General features: G+C 47.5%; 2 protein-coding genes across 2 annotated transcripts in view; one reads left to right on the top strand and one right to left on the bottom strand.

Moving 5' to 3' along the window:
* The window catches only part of LOC133356970 (alpha-2,8-sialyltransferase 8E-like), a 55,874-nt gene that overhangs the window by 6,474 nt on the left and 26,373 nt on the right, over positions 1-23,027 (top strand). The window lies entirely within an intron of this gene.
* Positions 17,820-18,096, bottom strand: LOC133357133 (protein transport protein Sec61 subunit gamma-like). The gene has a single exon (XM_061574936.1). The coding sequence runs from the start codon at positions 18,087-18,089 to the stop codon at positions 17,820-17,822; it is 270 nt and encodes an 89-aa protein (XP_061430920.1). The 5' UTR covers positions 18,090-18,096.

Raw genomic sequence — 23,027 nt, 5'->3', positions numbered from 1 at the left:
CAATGTTAGGCTATAGGCAATGCTAGCCTATGGCAATGTTAGTCTATGGGCAATGTTAGCCTATGTACAATGTTAGTCTGAGCAATGTTAGCCTATAGCAATGTTGATCTACGTCAAATGTTAGTCTATAGCAATGTTAGTCTATGGGCAATGTTAGTCTATGGGTAATGTTAGCATATGGCAATGTTAGGCTATAGGCAATGTTAGGCTATAGGCAATGCTAGTCTTTGGGCAATGTTAGTCTATGGGCAATGTTAGGCTATAGGCAATGCTAGCCTATGGCAATGTTAGTCTATGGGCAATGTTAGTCTATGGGCAATGTTAGCCTATGGCAATGTTAGCCTGTGGACAATGTTAGTCTGAGCAATGTTAGCCTATAGCAATGTTGATCTACGTCAAATGTTAGTCTATAGCAATGTTAGTCTATGGGCAATGTTAGTCTATGGGCAATGTTAGCCTTTAGCAATGTTGGTCTACGTGAAATGTTAGTCTATTGCAATGTTAGTCTATTGCAATGTTAGTCTATGAGCAATGTTAGCCTAGGGACCGTCCATAAATGACGTCACGCACCTATGGAGGGGAGGGGGTCAGGCATTTATGACGATGTGTGACGAGGGGGGGAGGGGGGGGGGTTGAGAAATGTGACGTCACATCAAAATGTGCAAATTTAAATAAATGTTAATTAAATAGAATAGTTATAACAACACTAATTTTGATACATTTTTATTATTAACTATTTGATTATTTAAATGTACTAAGGTCACCTTTTATTTATTTCATGAAGGAGCATTTTTATTCTCCATGGGAGAATGGAGAAGCATACATTTTGTAAAAATTTTAAATGATTGTTATTAAACATTTTGATTCTAATGATCCTACCAGGGCTTTTCATTCTGTGAAATGAATATGTGATTGTTATAATTGTACTCTCCATTTTGCTTCGTTCTACTACAAAGTTTCAAGTATTTTTTTATAGTTATAATTACTTTTAATATTTTATAATTATAAGAGAATTTCAATATAATATTCTGAACATCTGTAGTTTTAGTTAGACGTTGAATATTTTTATGCTAAATTTCAGCTTTCCAACGCCTCCTTTTTAATAAATGTTTTCTCCTACAATATCAGAGTGCAGCACCACATTAAATACGCACTACAATGACGATAGTTTAAAGTGATTTGAAGCATGTTTTATTTTCAAAATGGAAATATGGTTTGGGGGGGGGGGGGAGGCAGAGCTTTATGACGTCATATTTGAGGGGGTGTTTGACTTTTTGTGACGCCGTGTGACGAGAGGGGGGGGGGTCAAAAATCGGCCAAAACCGCGTGACGTCATTTATGGACGGCCCCATATGGCAATGTTAGCCTATGGACAATATTAGTCTGAGCAATGTTAGCCTATAGCAATGTTAGCCTATAGCAGGGGTCGGCAACCTACGGCTCCGGAGCCGCATGCGTCTCTTTACGGGCTGCTTCTTGACGATATGTACGTATGTACAGTATGTACTCGGATGCATTGCGGCTCTTGAAATACTGAATTTTGTACCGAATTGGAAAGAAATGGCTCTTCTTGTTATTTTGGTTGCCGACCCCTGGCCTATAGCAATGTTGGTCTATGTGAAATGTTAGTCTATGGCAATGTCAGTCGATGAGCAATGTTAGCCGATGGCAATTTTAGTCTATGTGAAATGTTAGCCTATGGCTAACAACACAGGTGTTGAGATGTTAAAACACCAAACTGAAACCTTTTACAAGGAATCATGTTACTGCATTAACCACAATACTTGTCGTCAGAATACAAACAAAAAACATACTCTAATAACACTGGTCAACACACTTTTTCTGGCATAAGGTATTCCAACGGTTTTAAGGTAATTTTGGGGTGCTGATTCCAAATCTGGCATCATTTTTTGTCTATCACATCAGGTTTTTGAGATATAAAATATTGAATTTTCAATAAAAACTGCAGAAGAAAAATATTAAATAAATATGGATATCTATATAAAATGATATTATTAACACACTATCCTAAAATACAGCACCATATTTTAACACTAAAGCAGCCACTGACTCGCAACAACTTGCAATCATAAGTGACAGAGTTAATTTCGGGTAAAATCAATGAAAATGGGGTAGCATAAAATGAGATGTGATAGAGCAAATCTGAGATCAGATTTGGAATCAGCACCCTGAAATTAGTCTAGAACAGCTGCAAAAGTCCAGGCCAGAATTGTTTTTTTGTTGACCAGTGTAATATATGCATTGTCTTTGAAACTGATTGGTCCACACCAGAGACAGCTTTCTTTTGAGCCTAGTCTCAAAACGGTGTTAGACTAGAGGATGTTTTTAGTTTGCATTCTGACCACAAGTATTTTGGTTAATGCAGACATGATTCCTTGTAAAAGGTTTCAGTTTAGTGTTTTAACATCTTAACACAGCTGTTTTGTTGCCAGAAAAAATGGGAAAACCTATTCGCATATTTTGGTACTGGCAAAGGAGGTCCCATGATATGGAAATATTAGCCTATGGACAATGTTAGTCTAGGGGCAACGTTAGTCTATGGGCAGAGTTAGCCTATGGGCAATGTAAGTTCATGGGTGGTAGAGTAAGACCACCGTGGGAGTCTGCGCTCCTCCGACGGAGGAGGTGGAGGAACAGCGGCACCACAGGACGTCTCTCTCTGCTGCAGCCCTCTCGTCCTCGTGACAGCAGCAGCAGCAGCACCTCCACACTCCACTCGCTAGAGTCGATTCTAATGCATTGCCGTGCCACGGCTGCCATCAGTGGCCGGTGATCACTGACCCCCCCCCCATCCTCCACCTCCAATCACCAAACCCTCCCTCGGTGAACAGCACTCGCACTGACCCCGCTTGGTGAAGTGTGGTCAACCCGGGTGGGTGCGATTTCAAGAGCGTGTGGACCCCCCCCCCCTCTTCTCCTCCCTCCCCTCTTCTTCCCCCCCCCCCTTCCTCTCCTCCTCCTCCCTGCCCTCCTCCCCCCTCTCCCCCTCCTCCTCCCCCCTCTCCCCCTCCTCCTCCCCCCTCTCCCCCTCCTTCTTCCCCCTCACCCCCTCCTCCCTCCCCTCTTCCTCCCTCCCCTCCTCCTCCCTCCCCTCCTCCTCCTCCCTCCCCTCCTCCTCCCTCTCCTCCTCCTCCTCCCTCCCTCACCTCCTCCCCCCTCTCCTCCCTCCCTCCCTCCCCTCCTCCTCCCCCCTCTCCTCTCTCCCCCCTCTCCTCTCTCCCCCCTCTCCTCCCTCCCTCCCTCCCTCCCCTCCTCCTCCCTCCCCTCCTCCTCCTCCCCCCTCTCCTCCCTCCCCTCCCTCCCCTCCTCCTCCTCCATACCGACGTCGTCGCAACACGGCAGGGTGCAAATCTCGAGAGAGTCGCCAAAGCAGCGATGGCGATGAGAAGGGACCTGTGCCGAGTCACGCGGTCTCGTATGCGACCACAGTACCAGCAAGAACAACAACAACAATAATCACAGGTGCATCTTGCTTCTCATCAAGGATCTCAAAACGCCGTACAGGACACAGCATCAGTCACAGCAGACACTCGGCATGACTGTGTCTGTGCGTGTGTCTGTGTGTGTGTCAAACAACACGGCAGGGTTGTTAGACACAAGAGTGTAGCGGTTTGCGCGCTGCGCTATGAACCCGGCGACACGAGTTCGATTCCAGCTCACGGCCGAAACCAGTGACGATTATCTGAACCAGTCCAGGGCCTCCCCTAGGTCGACTCAGCCTCAAATGAGTACCTGGTGCGGTGTATAAACATCGCCACTCGGGAGACAAAGGCGGGCGGGCGTGGTGCTGGCCACCCACCCCCTCTTGTACTGTTCCGGCCTTCATAGGTGCTCGCTAACAGCACTTGCCCCAACAGTCTGTTAAGGCTATACGGGGGATCTTTGTCTTTGTTTTTACTTCTTTCGCACCGTACGTAGCCAACCGTGATAATCGGAGGTGGTTGGGGGACAACAAACACAACGACGACGAGCAGTTCTAAAGAAATGAGTTCGTCAACCGAGACGATGATTTGAAAGTGCAGCTTAGGTCCCAGTGAGTGCCTTCCTATTGATTAATTGTCGGTCAGGAAGAACATTCCAGACGGCCGCAAAAGCGCGGTGATTGCCGCCCTTCGTTCGATGACTGAGCCAGAGACGACGCCGCCGCCGCCGCTGCTGATGAAAGGATGCCGACGGGAGTTCGACGGTTTGGGATGCTCCTTTATGAGATCATCAGCAGCAGCAGCGGGGTTTCGTGGTTAATTTGCGGAAAATGAGTACCGGCGTATAGCTGTACATGGATTTGCATTTATTGAATATTTGAGTCTCTGTGTGAGTCTCTCGGTGTTGATGAGACTATTATTAGTCTCTACGGGGTTATGTGTTTCCCCGCGAGTCTATAAATAGAGCTGTCTGCGAGGCTACGTACTGTCTGTGTGAATCTGCGTGTGTGTTGTCTCCATCTGAGTCTGTGTCAGTCTAAGAGCTGATAATTGTTTTTATACCCTTTTATCTGGCAACAAAACTGACACCTTTTTTTACAAGGAGTCATGTTTGCATAGACCACAATATCTGCAGTCATAATGCAAACATAAAACATAACTCTGATAATGTATGCACTGTCCTTGAAGTTGATTGGTCCACACCCGAGACAGCTTTCCTTAGAGCCTAGTCTCACATGGTGTTGGACCAGATGACGCCAAAAGGCGTACGGAATCTAAGACTGTCTGCGAGGCTACGGGGCATTTGCGCGAGTCTGTGGGTGTCTATGAATCTGTGGTGCAATGAGTGAATTCATTTGCGAATGAGTAACGTGGTGAGCGAGTCAATGGGTGAGTGGACGTGTGAATGAAGTCGAGAACAAGTGAGCTATAGTGAGCGTGATGGATGAGTGAGTCAGCCAATGGATGAGTGGGCCAATGGATGAGTGAGCCAATGGATGAGTGAGCCAATTTGTGAGTGAGCCAATGTGTGAGTGAGCCAATGGGTGAGTGAGCCAATGGGTGAGTGAGCCAATGGGTGAGTGAGCCAATGGGTGAGTGAGCCAATGGGTGAGTGAGCCAATGGGTGAGTGAGCCAATGGGTGAGTGAGCCAATGTGTGAGTGAGCCAATGTGTGAGTGAGCCAATGTGTGAGTGAGCCAATGGGTGAGTGAGCCAATGGGTGAGTGAGCCAATGTGTGAGTGAGCCAATGTGTGAGTGAGCCAATGGGTGAGTGAGCCAATGGATGAGTGAGCCAATGGATGAGTGAGCCAATGGATGAGTGAGCCAATGGATGAGTGAGCCAATGGATGAGTGAGCCAATGGATGAGTGAGCCAATGGATGAGTGAGCCAATGGATGAGTGAGCCAATGGATGAGTGAGCCAATGGATGAGTGAGCCAATGGATGAGTGAGCCAATGGATGAGTGAGCCAATGGATGAGTGAGCCAATGGATGAGTGAGTCAATGGATGAATGAGTCAATGGATGAGTGAGCGCGCGAATGAATGAGTGAACGAGCTATCGTGAGCGAGCGAATTATTGAATGATGAGGGCGCGAAGGAGCCGTTTACGGGAACGAAGTGGTGCGCATTCAATCGACCGGCTGATTGCACAGGCGATCGAAGCGGCGGGGGGGGGGGAAATGAAGCAGCGAATGAATGGAGAGACCGGAGCGAGCGAGTGAGCGAGGCAATGAGGTGGGGGGTTCGTTGCTCTGCTTCTCGGAATCTCAAAATTGAAGATAAACCGGTTATGGATGTTGACACAACGCTCCTGGTTTCACTGCTGCATCATGTAAAACCAACATTTGTTCGTAGTAGCAATAATACTGAATGTATCTATAAAACTCCCACGGCACCCGAGTTATAAACTAGAGGGAGGGGTGGAGGTCCTGTTCCTACTCCGATGAAGGAGCCCAGACCACAGCGGGTTTACAACACCGTCCGAAGGCTTGCATACACATAGACTTATATTGCCCATAGACTAACATTGCCCATAGACTTACATTGCCCATAGACTAACATTGCCCATAAACTAACATTGCCCATAGACTAACATTACCCATAGACTAACATTACCCATAGACTCACATTGCCCATAGAACTAACATTACCCATAGACTAACATTACCCATAGACTCACATTGCCCATAGACTCACATTACCCATAGACTCACATGGCCCATATACTTACACTGCCCATAGACTCACATTGCCCATAGACTTACATACCCATAGACTTATATTGCCCATAGACTAACATTGCCCATAGACTTACATACCCATAGACTTACATTGCCCATAGACTAACATTGCCCATAGACTTACATTGCCCATAGACTAACATTGCCCATAGACTAACATTACCCATAGACTAACATTGCCCACAGACTAACATTACCCATAGACTAACATTGCCCATAGACTAACATTGCCCATAGACTTACATTACCCATAGACTTACATTGCCCATAGACTTACATTACCCATAGACTTACATTGCCCATAGACTTACATTACCCATAGACTTACATTGCCCATAGACTTACATTACCCATAGACTTACATTGCCCATAGACTTACATTACCCATAGACTTACATTACCCATAGACTTACATTGCCCATAGACTTACATTACCCATAGACTTACATTGCCCATAGACTTACATACCCATAGACTTATATTGCCCATAGACTAACATTGCCCATAGACTTACATACCCATAGACTTATATTGCCCATAGACTAACATTGCCCATAAACTTACATACTGATAGACTTATATTGCCCATAGACTAACATTGCCCATAGACTAACATTGCCCATAGACTCACATTGCCCATAGACTTACATACCCATAGACTTACATTGCCCATAGACTAACATTGCCCATAGACTAACATTGCCCATAGACTTACATACCCATAGACTTACATTGCCCATAGACTAACATTGCCCATAGACTAACATTGCCCATAGACTTACATACCCATAGACTTACATTGCCCATAGACTAACATTGCCCATAGACTAACATTGCCCATAGACTCACATTGCCCATAGACTTATATTGCCCATAGACTTATATTGCCCATAGACTCACATTGCCCATAAACTTACATTACACATAGACTAACATTGCCCATAGACTAACATTACCCATAAACTTACATTGTCTATAGACTCACATTGCCCACAGACTAACATTGCCCATATACTAATATTGCCCATATACTAATATTGCCAATATACTACTATTGCCAATATAGTATTATTGCCCATATACTAATATTGCCAATATAGTATTATTGCCCATATACTAATATTGCCAATATAGTATTATTGCCCATATACTAATATTGCCAATATACTAATATTGCCCATATACTAATATTGCCAATATACTAATATTGTCAATATACTAATATTGTCAATATACTAATATTGCCCATATACTAATATTGCCCATATACTAATATTGCCAATATAGTATTATTGCCCATATACTAATATTGCCAATATAGTATTATTGCCCATATACTAATATTGCCCATATACTAATATTGCCCATGTACTAATATTGCCAATATACTAATATTGCCCATATACTAATATTGCCCATATACTAATATTGCCCATATACTAATATTGCCAATATACTAATATTGCCAATATACTAATATTGCCCATATACTAATATTGCCCATATACTAATATTGCCCATATACTAATATTGCCAATATACTAATATTGCCAATATACTAATATTGCCCATATACTAATATTGCCCATATACTAATATTACCAATATACTAATATTGCCCATATACTAATATTGCCCATATACTAATATTGCCCATATACTAATATTGCCAATATACTAATATTGCCAATATACTAATATTGCCCATATACTAATATTGCCCATGTACTAATATTGCCAATATACTAATATTGCCCATATACTAATATTGCCCATATACTAATATTGCCAATATACTAATATTGCCAATATACTAATATTGCCAATATACTAATATTGCCCATGTACTAATATTGCCCATATACTAATATTGTCAATATACTAATATTGTCAATATACTAATATTGCCAATATACTAATATTGCCCATATACTAATATTGTCAATATACTAATATTGGCAATATACTAATATTCCCCATATACTAATATTGTCAGAAGTACCCGGCGTTGCCCAGGTGAAAAATATATTTCTTAATAACCTTACATATATATACAGATGGGCTGCTACCCCCCCCCCCCCCCCCCGCAGCTACGATCTCCTCGGCCGCTGTGCAGTAATATGTACGGCCTATAGTGTGGTGGGGTGTCGAGGCCTAGTACCGTGCAGAGCCTCCGGCCTCGCCTAAATTGCCCACCCGGCTGAGGCTGGGTACTGGGGCCGTTAACCCCCCCCCCCCCCCGCGCTACAATAATACTGTCTAATCGCTATAATTTTATTATCTACCGACCCTATAATAGTAATTGCACACATTGGGGTGGGGGGGGGAGTGAAGAGGACGTGAAACTTTGATGAATTTACCTCAGAGTCGCGTGTTAATGCGTGCACATATTTTTAACGGGAATTAAAAATGGCGTCCACCCCGCAGCGAATGCGTCGCTACCCGTTGCCAGGGGCAACCGCCGTAGAAAACCAAACGGACCAATCGCGTCTCGCAAATCCCTCACATTTCGTCCAATGAAACTGCGTATGGTCCGGCGACACACAGACAAACAGACACACACACAGACACACACACAGACAGACAGACAAACAGACAGACAGATTTGCGATTTTATATATATAGATTGCCAATATACTAATATTGCACACGGACTTACATTGCCAATACACTTGCATTGTCCATAGACTCACATTGCCCATAGACTTGCATTGCCCATAGGAGTAAGACTGATGGCCTTAATCTAAGTTGTCTTGTGGTTGTTGTTGTTGTTGTTGTTTGACTGGCATCCCACTGGGATTTTTGCACACAGCGTTGTTGTACGGTGTTTTTTCTGCAATATTTTGCTGTATTTTCTTTGATTTTCTGTTTGCACTTAGTCACATATTCACTTTAAGATGTTTTCTTGTTCATGTTTTTGTTTTTTGTTTGTTGCGGTTGCACCCGATTCAAGAGCCGAATGGCTCACAGGGCTATACCAAATAAATGAACTTGAACTTGAACTTACATTGCCCATAGACTTACATTGCCAATAGACTTACATTGGCCATTTGCAAGTCTATTGGCTGTCGCCTGATGAAGCTAATTGTAATTACTGGCAAAACGTCGTACTCAGATTGTAAATGTTGTGGCTTGGCTCTCTAACAAACCGGTGATGCTGTACTAGTATACTACACTATATACTATACTACTATACATTACACTACTATACACTACACTATACACTACTATATACTACACTATACACTACACTATAAACTATACACTAGTGCTGTAGTAGTGACGAATCGCCACGTTCTGTTTACGTGACAACCCTTGCTAGTTGGCTGTGTCGGGTGGTGGCGGGTTTTAATGACACATTTATATATTTCGATTTAAAGCTTTTGTGACTGCAGGGATTCATCTTCTTGGTTCTTTCGGTAAAGTCACTACGTGACTACGTGACTTTACCGAAAGAACCAAGAAGACATTTATATATTTACGCGATCTAACCCAAACAAAAAACCCTCTATAATTGATTATATTGGTCGCGAAATCCTACGTGTTAAACAATCGTAGTTCTGTGCTAACAGTAGTAGCCCTATTCTTGCTGTGGATTTCACACCTGATGATGATTGCTTGTGTTGCAGTCGAAACGTCGTGAGAATTTGCATTGTTTTATATTTGTATTTTATTATTTCCCTTCTACGTGACTTTACCGAAAGAACCAAGGATATGAATCCCTGCAGTCACGAAAGCTTTAAATCAGTAGTAGCCCTGTGCTAAAAGTTCGCTGTCGCTGATGATGCTGGTTGTAATTACTGGGGTTTTACCCTCTAACACACAACTGGGTTAGTGCTGTACCGGTAACAAATGGACACGTTTAGTTTACGTGAAACAACCTTGATAATTGTATGTGTCGGGTGGTGGTGGGTTTAACGACATGCGTACATTTACGCGATAAAAATCCCCCCCCCAAAAAAATCCTCGATTATTCGATAATATTGGTCGCGAAAGCGACCCCCAGGAACAGGTTTGCAGATTTGCTGAGCATGTCTGTGAGGTCCTAGGGGAGGGGAAATCCCTCAGCCTGGAAAACGTGGCACAAAGTGGGGATGACCCTGCCGAGGCTGCGGTGCCTCAAATATTGGAAAAAGAAGTCACCCGCTGTGAGTGGTTGGCTGAGATGCAATCTGTTGTGGAAGTACTGAAGGCGATCCAGAGTCTGATACCAGGAAAGGCACCGGACAGAGATGATCTCCCAAGCGAAATGCTGAGGAAGGGTGGCGTTTGTGCACAGACTGCCCTACATGGCATCATAACAACAGTCTGGACCACTGGATGGGTTCCGCAGGATTAGAAGGATGCCCTGGTGGTCCCCCTCTTTAAGAAGGGGGACCACACAGACTGTAACAACTACAGAGGCATCTCACTCCTCAGTGTGCCGGGAAACGTCCTGGCAAGGATAATTCAACATCGCCTTGCTAGGCACGCTGAGGAGAGGCTTGCGGAGCCCCAATGCGGTTTCAGGAAAGGGCGGTCTTGCAGAGATACCATATTTTATGTCCCTCTGTTACAGCAGAGGTGTAGGGAATTCCAACAAGACCTACATCTCTGCTTTATCGGCCTGGTCAAGGCCTATGATACCATCAGTAGGTCTGGGCTCTGGGTTGTTTTCGTGCTTTCGGAGTCCCTGACCCTCTGCTCACGATCATTAAGGACCTTCATGATGGTGAGCGGGCCCGGGTAAAACTACGTGGCCGGGAGCCCTGTACACCTTGGGGTGCGACAGGGATGTCCTCTGGCTCCCACATTATTTAACATATATTTTGACCACGTAGTTCGTGAAGCCTTCAATAGCTGTACTGGGGAATTTCCATTTGGTACAGATATAATGAGAGGCTGATCGATGCCCGGGTGCGGTCAAGGGATGGCTCTCTATTGGTCAACCACGTTATGTATGCTGATGATTTGGTAATTGCTGCTCATTCAGAGGAGGAGTTAGAGACGCTTCTGCTGAAACTGGAGTGTGCCACTAAGAGGTGGGGCCTTACCATCAGCTCCACCAAAACTAAGCACCTGCCTGGGTATTTTGTACCATCGGACACTCCACCCCCACAACTCCCAATCGGTGATGGTGCAGTTATGGAGAGAGTGGAGAGTTTCCCATACCTGGGCAGTGTGCTCATGACCGACTCCGGTTTGGCAGCAGAGGTCTCACTCCGAATCAGTCGAGCGGCAATATCTTTTCATCGGTTGCGTAACGCTGTGTGGAAGCTGCCTGGTCTGTCGCTCCGCACGAAGCTTTAGGTCTTCTCGGCCACAGTCATTCCCTCCCTTCTCTACACTTGTGAAACGTGGACCTCCCTAATGGAGCATCTTTGCTGGTTAGAAACATTTAGGCTTGCCTGCCATCGATCCATCCTGGGTTTAACCAGACTGAATTGTGTGAGGAGCTCAAAAATCCTTGAAAGATCTGGGCAAAGTCCCATCGGTGAGCTCCTCCCGCAGGCAAGGCTGCATTGCCTGAGTCATGTAGACCAGATGCCCAGCCACTGCATGCCTAAACAGCTTTTGTTTGACCGGATCGAGGGGGCTAAACGGGCGCGGCACGGGCTAGAGAAGAGATGAAGTGATGTGGTACAGGAGGATGTGGAGCTCAGTGGACTTGCCGATGACTGGTACCAGCGGTGTCAAGATCGGCCTCTGTGGAGGAGGCTCGTGAAGGACGCTACTGGGCAGTTGGAGGCAGTCGCCCTCCAATAACAACGGAGGGGGGAGAAGCGACGCTCACAACGACGAGCTGAGCGCCGGGTGTCTAAAGCACAGCAAATTGGCACAGTCGGGGGCACAGGTGGTGAATCAGCCAGTCGTCTCAGTCAGTCGACCTGTGGCATCTGGGTCTGCTCCGTGACCTCCTGCCAGCAGGCGTTCGACACTTCACGTGGCCTCAACGCGCGCATAGCCTGGCACAAGCGTTGTGGCGACATCACCGTCACTTCGTGGTGAATGGCGGTTGTTGTTGTTGTCGTGTGGGGTGTGTGTGGGATGTGTTGGGGTGCCTGTGTGGGATGTGTGTGTGTATGGTGTGTGTGTGTATATATATGGTGTGTGTATGGGGTGTGTTGGTGTGTGTGTGGGGAGTGGCCGCCCTCGATCTGCAAACACAGAAGGGAGCATTAAGCCATTGCGTGCTGAAGGTGGACTGATGGGGTACCGTGACGTCTCTTGGTCATTGTTCCCCTAAAAAAAAGAGCAAACTCTTCTTATCCCTCTGTCAAGACAGGTGTGACTTTTGTCGGGGAGCGGTGGCGCAATGATTAGCGCGCTACGATACCTCTCTGCTCACGGCCACCATCATCTGAACCCCCCCCCCCCTACTGACCACCACCTTTAGGTCGATTCAGCTTTAAATGAGTACACGGTGGGGGGGGGGGAGGTGTAAACAGCAGGCGCACTGGGGAGACAAAGGCGGCTGGGAGTGGTGGCTTGGAAACACTGCCCGCCCACCCAGTGTGGTGCTGTGTCAGCCTTCGTAGGTGCTGCTCGCTAACAGCACTTACCCCCATCAGGGCTGTTCAGGAAATGCAAGGCCGTAGCCATGGAGTCAACATTGGGGGGGACCAAATCTTCCAGGGTGTCTGGGGGTCCAAACCCAGAAAAATATCTAAATTTTAAAACTCATTTCCTGCCTAAAATATTAAAAAATTAAATAACACATGGGATGGACTTTTTATTTATTTTTACAATAATGTCTTGTATTGTATTGCTTTTCTCTGTTTTAACTTTTTTTACCATTTTTTGTTTCATCGTATGTAATGGCAGAGATTAGGGATTAATAAAGTACAACCATAGTCACAATCATATAAACAGAAATCTATGCATTGATTCATATGAAGACAAGTCCAGATATTGTGGCCAAGGTTGAGCAAATTGTTATTTTTATTTACATAGCATAGCAATTATTATTTTAATAGCAAAATATTTGGGGTGGGACATTTTGAGCATATTTGAATATTGGGGGGGGGGGAGTGTGTCCCCCCCCCCCCCCAATATATATTATAATTACGGAAATGTATGGAGAGCCCAAGTACTCTAAGCGCGTGATGTTGATGCTAAGAAGTTCAGCATTCGTGCACAAGTCTCGTCGGATCTCGGAACTCAGATCTCGGGAGATCTAGCAAAAAACTTAAACTAGTTTTTTTTTTATCTAAATTTTAATTTGTCGTGACCGCAGGGATCCATACTCTTTTGTTCTTTCGGTAAAGTCACGTAGGTATAAAATAAAATGAATTAAAACACGACGTTTCGGGCACAACACAAGCGTCCGTTGTCCCACCTGATGACGGACGCTTGTGTTGCGCCCGAAACGTCGTCATTTTATTTATTTTATTTTATACCTACGTAACTTTACCGAAAGAACCAAAGAGTATAGTTTTTATTTTATTTTACCAGGTAAGGACCCCACTGAGCTGCATTGTAGCTTTTTGTCTTTCAGAAGCGACCTGGCCACCACAAATGATATCTTCAACGAAGTGGGCTTATCACGTGGGAATTTCTAGCAGCCAAATACTCAGGCTCGAGATCGAAGCGACGACCTCCTGCGTACCAAGCGAGGTAGTTAACATCTCCTAGCCACCGTGATGATGATATTAGAGAGAGACACGCAAACTCCAAATATACAGTAGGAGTCAGGGTCGGGATGGAGCCCACGACCTCCTGTATACCAGGCGAGGTAGTTAACATCTCCTAGCCACCGTGATGATGATAAGAGAGCGATAGATACACAAACTCCAAATATACAGCAGCAGGCGTCAAGGTCGGAATCGAACTCACGGCCTCCTGCATACCAGGCGAGGTAGTTAACATCTCCTAGCCACCGTGATGATGATTATAGAGAGAGACACGCAAACTCCAAATATACAGCAGCAGGCGTCAGGGTCGGGATCGAACCTACGACCGCCTGTATACCAGGCGAGGTAGTTAACATCTCCTAGCCACCGTGATGATGATAAGAGAGCGATAGATACACAAACTCCAAATATACAGCAGCAGGCGTCAAGGTCGGAATCGAACTCACGGCCTCCTGCATACCAGGCGAGGTAGTTAACATCTCTCGGGGGGGGGGGGGGTCAACATCGGCTGGATCTCGGTCACGTGTAGGGGCCGCGTGTTTCCGGCTGGCCGGCTTGGCCCAAACGATTGGGTCGCTGGTTGAAGCCAAAAGTATCGGGTTTCACTCAGAGATCGCAACCGGGTACCCGATACCCGTACCCTACCCGATACTCGGCTACCCGTACCCGGCCGGGTACGAGAACGGGTACCCGTTTGCGACCCTGGTGCGGCCGGGTACGGGTAGGCCGTGAGTCACTGGTGAGTCACCGTTTGTCACTCATTTCCCAACGTCTTGTCTCTTCTCACAATTCAAGTTCCTAGAATCAACCCACCCGCGCCTGCAACATGGCTTCATCCCAGAGGTCGCAATCAGGTGCCCGATACCCGTACCCTACCCGTACCCGGCCGGGTACGGGTAGGGGACGGGTACGGCCGGGTACGGGTAGGGTACGGGTACGGCCGGGTACGGGTAAGGAATCAAAACCCGTTTGCGACCTCTGGTTTCACTTCACTTCACCTGTGCCTCTTCGCCGAAACGACGACGATGATGGTAGTGATGTAAACCATGATAACGATACCGCCACGGTCTATTCAAAGAATGTGTGCGACCAAATTTTTGTTGCAGAAAAGTGGCTCATGCAAAACCTCCCTCTCGCCCGGTTGTGTGTGGTGTGTGTGTCAGGGGTGTGTGTTGTGTGTACGTGTTGTGTTTATGCGTGTGTATGCGTGTGGGGATCGGTAGTGTAGTGGTTAGCACTCTGCTCTATGAACCCGGCGATCCCGCTCACGGCCAACACCGGTGACGATTATTTGAACCGGTAATGGCCCTAGGTCGACTCAGCCTCAAATCAGTGCCTGGTGCGGAGTGTAAAAAAACATCGCCACTGGGGAGAAAAAGGCGGCCGGGCGTGGTGCTGGCCACCCACCCCCTCGTGTGCCGTGCCGGCCTTCACAGATGCTCGCAAACAGCACTTGCCCCTACAGTTTGTTACAGGCTACACGGGGGATCTTTCTCTTTGCATGTTCAGGGAGCGGCCTGCGCTTGGCTGCCAACATTCAGGCGCTGTCCTTGAGCCCTGGAGTCTTGATACCACCACTGCCACCCTCAGTGGCAATCAAAGTGAATCACACGCAAACACGCACTCTTTCCCCATCCTCGCAGCAGCAGCAGCAACGGATTTTGGCGAGCGATCGAACAAAGAGGGTCGTCAACACGTTGAACTCTCAGATGCTATATACACTATGCAATACACTACACTATACACTACACTATACACTACATATATTACACAATACACTAAACTATACACTACACTATACACTACACTATATATTACACAATACACTATACACTACACTATACACTACGCTATATATTACACAATACACTATAAACTACATTACACTATACTATGCACTACACTATATATTACACAATACACTGCACTATACACTACACACTACACTATACGCTACACTATAAACTACACTATACACTGCACTACACACTACACTATACACTACACTATACACTACACTATATTACACTATGCACTACACTACACTAGACTATACACTACACTATACACTACACTATACGCTTACACTATATGTTACACTATACACAACACTACACTATACACTGATATACGCTACACTATACTCTACACTATACACTATACTCGACACTACACTCTACGCTTACATTATACGCTTACACTATACACTAAATAATATGCTACACTATACACTACACTATATGCTACACTATACACTACACTATATGCTACACTATACACTACACTCTACACTACACTATATGCTTTGACTATACGCTACACTTTACACTACACTATATGCTTACACTATATGCTACACTATACACTACACTATACGCTTAGACTATATACTACACTATACACTACACTATACACTACACTATACACTATACGCTACACTATACACTACACTATACACTACACTATACACTATACGCTACACTATACGTTACACTATACACTACACTATACACTACACTATACACTACACTATACACCAAGGCCGTAATTATAATATATATTGGGAGGGGAAACATCCACCCCAATATTTAAATATGCTCAAAATGCCCCCCCCCCCCCCAATATATTGCGATGCTATGTAAATAAAAACTACAATTTGCTCAACCTTGGCCACAATATCTGTTTATATGATTGTGGTTATGGTTGTACTTTATTAATCCCTAATCTCTGCCATTACATACAATGAAACAAGAAAAGGTTAAAAGTCAAAACAGAGCAATGTAATAAAATATACTATTAGACATTGTAAAATAAAAAGTCCATCCCATGTGTTAGTGATTTTTTTCATATTTTAGATATGTAGATATTTTTCTGGGGGGGGGACCCCTAGACCCCCTGGAAGATTGCCCCCCCCCCAATGTTGACTCCATAGCTACGGCCTTGCAATGCACTACACTATACGCTACGCTATACGCTACATTATACACTACACTTTTGGCTGGCCATTAAATAAAGACGGTGGTGGTCACCACATCATCGCGTGGCGCTTTCAGTTGTGCTTCTGCGGCCGTCCGGAACTCTCTTCCTTACCGATATTAGAAAGCCGTTGGATCCCTGACACTTTTAAATCATCATCATCGAGATTGACAAAATACTTTCTCTTCTTAGTTCTTTCGGTAAAGTCACGTAGAAGGGAAATAATAAAATAATAAAAATAAAACATAATAAAATACAATTCTCACGACGTTTCAACGCAAGCAGCCGTCCTCAGGTGAAGAACAGGTCTGTCGAGAAGACAGAGTCGACAGACCTGTTCTTCACCTGAAGACGGCTGCTTGCGTTGTGGCCGAAACGTCGTGAGAATTATTTTATTATGTTTAATTTTTAGCATTTTATTATTTCCCTTCTACGTGACTTTACCGAAAGAACCAAGAAGATGAATCCCTGCAGTCACGAAAGCTTTAAATCGAAATTTAAAATACTTTCTTTACAACTGCCTGTTGTTGTTGTTGTGTTTAGTTTGTTGTCCTTCCCCCCGCCTTCCTCGCATACAAACAACTCATCGGCGCTTCATTCGTAAAAGAGTGGCTGTTGCCCTTTGGAAGGAGGCGCATAAACATTTCTCTCTCTCCCTCTTTTTCCCTGTCTCTTTTTTTTTCCACTCACATGGGCTTCATTCATAAGTAAAGACAAAACTGAATGTCAAAAACTGCTGGTAAAACATTGGACACATTTAGCAACATTGTGGCATTTCACTGTTGACTATATCAAGTTACACTATGGGAACCTCATTTGCCAGTAAAAATATGATAATTGTTTTTTTACCCTTCTATCTGGCAACAAAACTGACACCTTTTTACAAGGAGTCATATTTGCACACCAATCAACTTCAAGGACAGTGCACATTATCAGAGTTATGTATTTTGTTTGTATTATAACTGCAGGTATTGCGGTCTATGCAAACATGACTCCTTGTAAAAAGGTGTCAGTTTTGTTGCCAGATAGAAGGGTAAAAAAACAATTATGATATCAAGTTAACTCCAGAAGTAACAGCATCTCTTTCAAAGTAGAACTCCAGTTGATTTGAACTGCCAACAATGATGTTGTTGATGGGAATATGGATGAGTTTCACGAAGAAGCCGATAAAGCCCATTATGGCAAAGCCAATTGCAGTTGCTATTGCTATCTTCTGAAACTCTATGCGGTCGGGCTTTGTGCAGAGTTTCACGAGCTGGATGTAATCCTTGGCGAACTGCCTGCATGGCTCCACGAATGTCATCACCTGGTCCATGATGGATTAGTCTTCACCTGGCCCGAGCCTCCAAGTCCCTGCGTCTCCTTCTCCATTTTTCTCCCTGTCTCTCCCTCTCTCTCCATGTCTCTGATGCCCCATCTCGGGGCTGCTGTACAACCTGTCCATTGAGCCACTGCTACGCTACCTGAGACAAAATCTGTCTGGCCTCAAAGTCCCAGGACCTGAGAACGCGGTCATCAAGCTCTCGGCTTACGCAGACGACGACGTGATGCGTCGTCCTCAATGACGCGCATGACGCCTCCGCGCTCTGCCAGGTGGTTGCAGTGTACAAGAGGGCCTCCTCCGCCAGGGTCAACTGGCCCAAGTGGGGTCGCGAGGCGGCGTTCGCTCTGTGCTCCTCCCAGGAGGAGTAGTTTGGCGGGACGACGGAGTCAAGTACCTGGGGGTTTACCTGGGAAACCACACGTCACTCTGAACAACTGGACCGAGCTGACCGACACAATCGAAGCTAAATTACTGACATGGGCACGCCTCGCTCCGCAGATGTCATTCAGGGGCCGAGTGCTCGTCTGGCTGCATTCGTGCTGTGGCACAAGACCAAGGCCCTCCAGCCTCCTGCTTGGCTACTCACCAGAGTCAACCGCTCACTCGCGCACTTTGTCTGGCATGGAAAGCACTGGCTCAGGCCGGGCGTTCTCTGCCTGCCAGTGGGTGAGGGCGGCCAGGGTCTGGTGGACGTCGCCGCCAGGGTCATGAGTTACAGGCTCATGGCAGTCAGGCAGCTGCTGTACGACCAGGAGGAGCTACCCTGGAAGTCACCGGCTCTCGCCCTGCTGAGTAATGCAGGGGCGTGCCTGGGGTACGGAAAGGAGCTCTTCCTGATGGACCTGAGCCTGGTCGACTAAACGAGGCTGCCAGGTTATCACCAGAGCCTCTTGGACGCATGGCGGAGCTTCGAGTGGAGCAGAACATGCGCGTCCTACGACCTCGCGCAGTTCCTGAACGAGCCCTTGTTCTGCAACGGCCTCTTCCAGGGGATCAAAGGAGAGAGGACCCTGGCTCTACGCCTCACATCAGCAGGGCTGCGGACAGTCTTCCACCTCGTGCAGGCCCACCAGCGCAAGTGGAAGACCGCAGCTGAGATCGCCAACACCGCAGGGCTCCGCTCCACGCTCGCCGGGGAGAAGCTGCTGCGGGACGTGCCCCGCGCCATGCAGGAGCTGCGCCTGAAGCTGGAGGCACCGGGGGATGGTGGCGCCCCCCCCCCCCCCTCTTTCGCGGAGGTGTGCTTCTCCTGCGCGCAGCCCCCCGGCCACAGCGACTCCGGCAAGCTACTGAAGCCCTGAGGCTGCAGGAACGTGCCCCTCAAGAGTGCCCCAAACACGGCACTCTACACGTGCTGCGTAAAGGCGCTGCACTCCCGGGGCCTGGCCGACCTACCGGACACAAAATGGAGAGATCATTTCTTTCCCCTCATGGCGGCCACCCCTCAGTGGAAGCAAACGTACAAGTCTCCCGTAGCCAAACGCTGCGGTGACCTCCAGTGGAGGTTGGCACACTGCACGTTGCCATCGGCCGTGTGGCTCAGCCGAATCTCGCCAGGGGTAACAGATTTGTGCATTTCCTGCGGTGCCAGGGAGGATCTGCCCCACCGGTACTTACGCTGCCAGCGGCTCAAACCAATGTTCCGCTTTTGGGGGACATCTTCAGGAAACTGGGGGTACCCTTCTACAACAGCAGCTTCGTGTATGGGGTGGTGCCTTACCTGGCTAACAAGCGCCATGACCTCGCCAACTTCGCCTGTGCTCAGGCGAAGTTGGCGGTGTACAGAACGAGAAAAATGATGCTGGAAGGTGACACTGACGGCTGCTCTGTGCTGCTTCCAGTGTTCAGAGGCCTGCTCAAGGCGCGGCTCCGGCTGGAGCACGCCATGTACCACACACGTGTCGGTGATGTGTCTCTGTCTCTCTCTGCTCAAGGCGCGGCTCCGGCTGGAGCACGCCACGTGACACACACGTGTCGGTGATGTGTCTCTGTCTCTCTCTGTGTCTCTGTCTCTCTCTCTGTCTCTCTCTCTGTGTCTCTGTCTCTCTCTCTCTCTGTGTCTCTCTCTCTCTGTGTCTCTGTCTCTCTCTGCTCAAGGCGCGGCTCCGGCTGGAGCACGCCATGTACCACACACGTGCCGGTGATGTGCAGCGCGTCTTCTTCGAGCGCTGGGGAGCCGGACAAGCCCCTCTCTCTCTGCAGCAGCGTGGACGGCACCTCGTGGTGTTCACCTTCTGAAGCGCTCGCTCGTCACCGTGGCGTGCGCGATGACCACCACAACCACGTGACTTTTCTTTCGTGTTGTGCGCGGTGCTTTTAGTGCCACAGCGCGTGGATTTATAGCGTTTATTTTCATTTGTTTGCTGGTGACTTTGTGTATTTCATATCGAAATCGCCTCCAGTGCTGTTGCTGCTGGCGGCAATAAAAGTTGTTTAAAGGTCAAAAAGTCTCCTTCTCTCTCCCTGTCTCTCCCTCTTTTTTATGATCAGAGGAAACAAGAAGATGCTGGGTGTAGTCGGCACTTTGCTTCGTTCATCATTTCGTTTGGTTATGCTTTGCTTTATGTAAACTACCCCCCCCCCCCCAATCCTCTTTTGGAATGAAAGATTTCACAAAAGATTTCTCGCTCTACTCTCCTTACCCCTTCCCTCTCTTTATACCCCCTTCTCTGCCCCCCCCTCTCTCTCTACCCCCTCTCGTCCTACTCCATGTCGTTCTCTCTCTCACTTTCTCTCGCTCTCTCATTATCTTTCTTTTTTAACTACGACAAGTGCTGCATCTGCACGCAGCCCTTCTCGCAGTCCAACGACCTCTGATGGGTAGCTCATATCAGCATGCAGAGCTCCCCGTCATCTACCACCGAGCACACGGCCTCCTCCAGTGCCCACTGCTCCTTGAAGGCCGGCACGGCGTGGGTCAGCAGCCGCGCCGCATGGCGGAACTCCAGCCCACACACCCTGGGGGCTCCGACCAGAGCGCGGAAGATGCCCAGCCTGCTGGCCGGACGTTTCCCCTCCAGGACCACCTTCCTCGCCCTGTGTATGGCGAGTTTGGCGTAGCCGACGAGCACGTTGACTAGCCCCTGAAGATGTTGGGGTCCGTCGCCCTTTTGGTATCCAAAGATGAGGACCGTCGGGGCGAAATAGAGGCTGAACCTTAGGAGGATGTTTCTCAGGACCTTGAACAGCGAGTCCAGGCTCTTGCACTCCACATATTGGTGCGCCACCGTCTCCACTTTACCACAGAACCGGCACTCCGGGGACGTGTCTCTCCCTCTCTCTCCCTGTCTCTCCTTCTATCTCCCGCTGCATGCTGATACTGCTGGCAGCAATAAAAGTTGTTTAAAAGTCAAGTCTCTCTCCCCCCCCCCCCCCGTCTTCCCACTCTCTCAATCATTACCTGTCGGGTCGGCGTTGACCAGGCTGACCTTCGTTTGAGGCCGGCGAATCATTGTTTCTTTCCGTGACGTGATCCCATTACCTTGAGAGAAAAAAGAGAGATGGGGGGGGGGTAGAGAGATAGGGAAGGGGTAAGGAGGAGGAGCAGAGCTTTCTTCTTCGTCTTGATGTTTGTGTCTACGAAGAAAGTAGCACAGTTTGATTGTTGCACGATGGTAAAACACGGGAAATATTTCATTTCAAAAAAGCGGTGAAAAAAAAAAACAAAAAAAACGAAATGATGAACGAAGCAAAGTGCCGACTAAACCGAGAATTTTCTTGTTTCCGCTGATCGTAAAAAAAAGGTAAGAACGTTAATTGCGCACCATAACCCCCCTCTCCCCTGCCCCCCCCCCCTTTTCTCCCCCTCCTCCCCCCCTCCTCGCATCCTCCCCCCCTCCTCGCATCCTCCCCCCTCCTCCCCTCCCCTCATCCCCCTTCTACTCCCGTCCCCTCCTCCCCAATCCTCCCCCTCCTCCTCCTTGGCCCACGACCCCACGCGTAGATTTCGCAACAAGCTCCGGGTTTTTTTGGGGGTTGCAAAGTCTCACGCGTAATTTGCATCGCGAGCGGCGTCCGCCCCCAACTCGTCTCCCCGCTGTCTCGTGACTCACGCATTTATTGTCATTCACTCCGCCTGAGGCAAGCTGGCAGCGTGGTCTCATCGCGTCCGCTGCGTCGACGGTTGGAACGCCCGGCAGCTATGCTGCTTCAAACGATAATTCACTCGTAACTCTGTCAAACATCCGTTCCATCGCTCTCCCTTCTACGCCCGTGGGTGGACTAATCCCCATCTGTTCCATCTCACTCCCGTCTACACCCGTGGGTGGACTAATCCCCATCCGTTCCATCTCACTCCCGTCTACACCCGTGGGTGTTCCATCTCGCTCCCTTCTACACCCGTGTGTGGACTAATCTCCATCTGGTCCATCGCTCTCCCTTCTACACCCGTGGGTGGACTAATCCCCATCTGTTTCATCGCTCTCCCTTCTACACCCGTGGGTGGACTAATCCCCATCTGTTCCATCTCATTCCCTTCTACACCCGTGGGTGGACTAATCCCCATCTGTTCCATCTCACTCCCTTCTAACACCCGTGGATGGACTAATCCCCATCTGTTCCATCTCACTCCCGTCTACACCCGTGGGTGGACGAATCCCCATCCTCTTTGGTTCTTTCGGTAATGTCACGTAGGTAGAAAATTAATAGATCACGACGTTTCGATCGCAACACAGGCAATCGTCATCAGGTGGGACAACCACAGCAAGAACAAACTGCTGCCGTTTTTTCTTGCTTTGGATTCCTGTAGTTACGAAAGCTTCAAATCAAGATTGAATCTCCATCTGTTCCATCTCACTCCCTTCTACACCCGTGGGTGGACTAATCTCCATCTGTCCCATCTCACTCCCTTCTACACCCGTGGGTGGACTAATCTCCATCTGTTCCATCGCACTCCCTTCTACACCCCTGGGTGGACTAATCCCCATCTGT

Source organism: Lethenteron reissneri, chromosome 56, assembly GCF_015708825.2.
Source record: "Lethenteron reissneri isolate LAM-NWPU_2019-01 chromosome 56, ASM1570882v1, whole genome shotgun sequence".
Lineage (NCBI taxonomy): Eukaryota > Metazoa > Chordata > Hyperoartia > Petromyzontiformes > Petromyzontidae > Lethenteron > Lethenteron reissneri.
The sequence above is the reverse complement of the archived record's forward strand: the minus strand, read 5'-3'. Positions and strand labels throughout refer to the sequence as shown.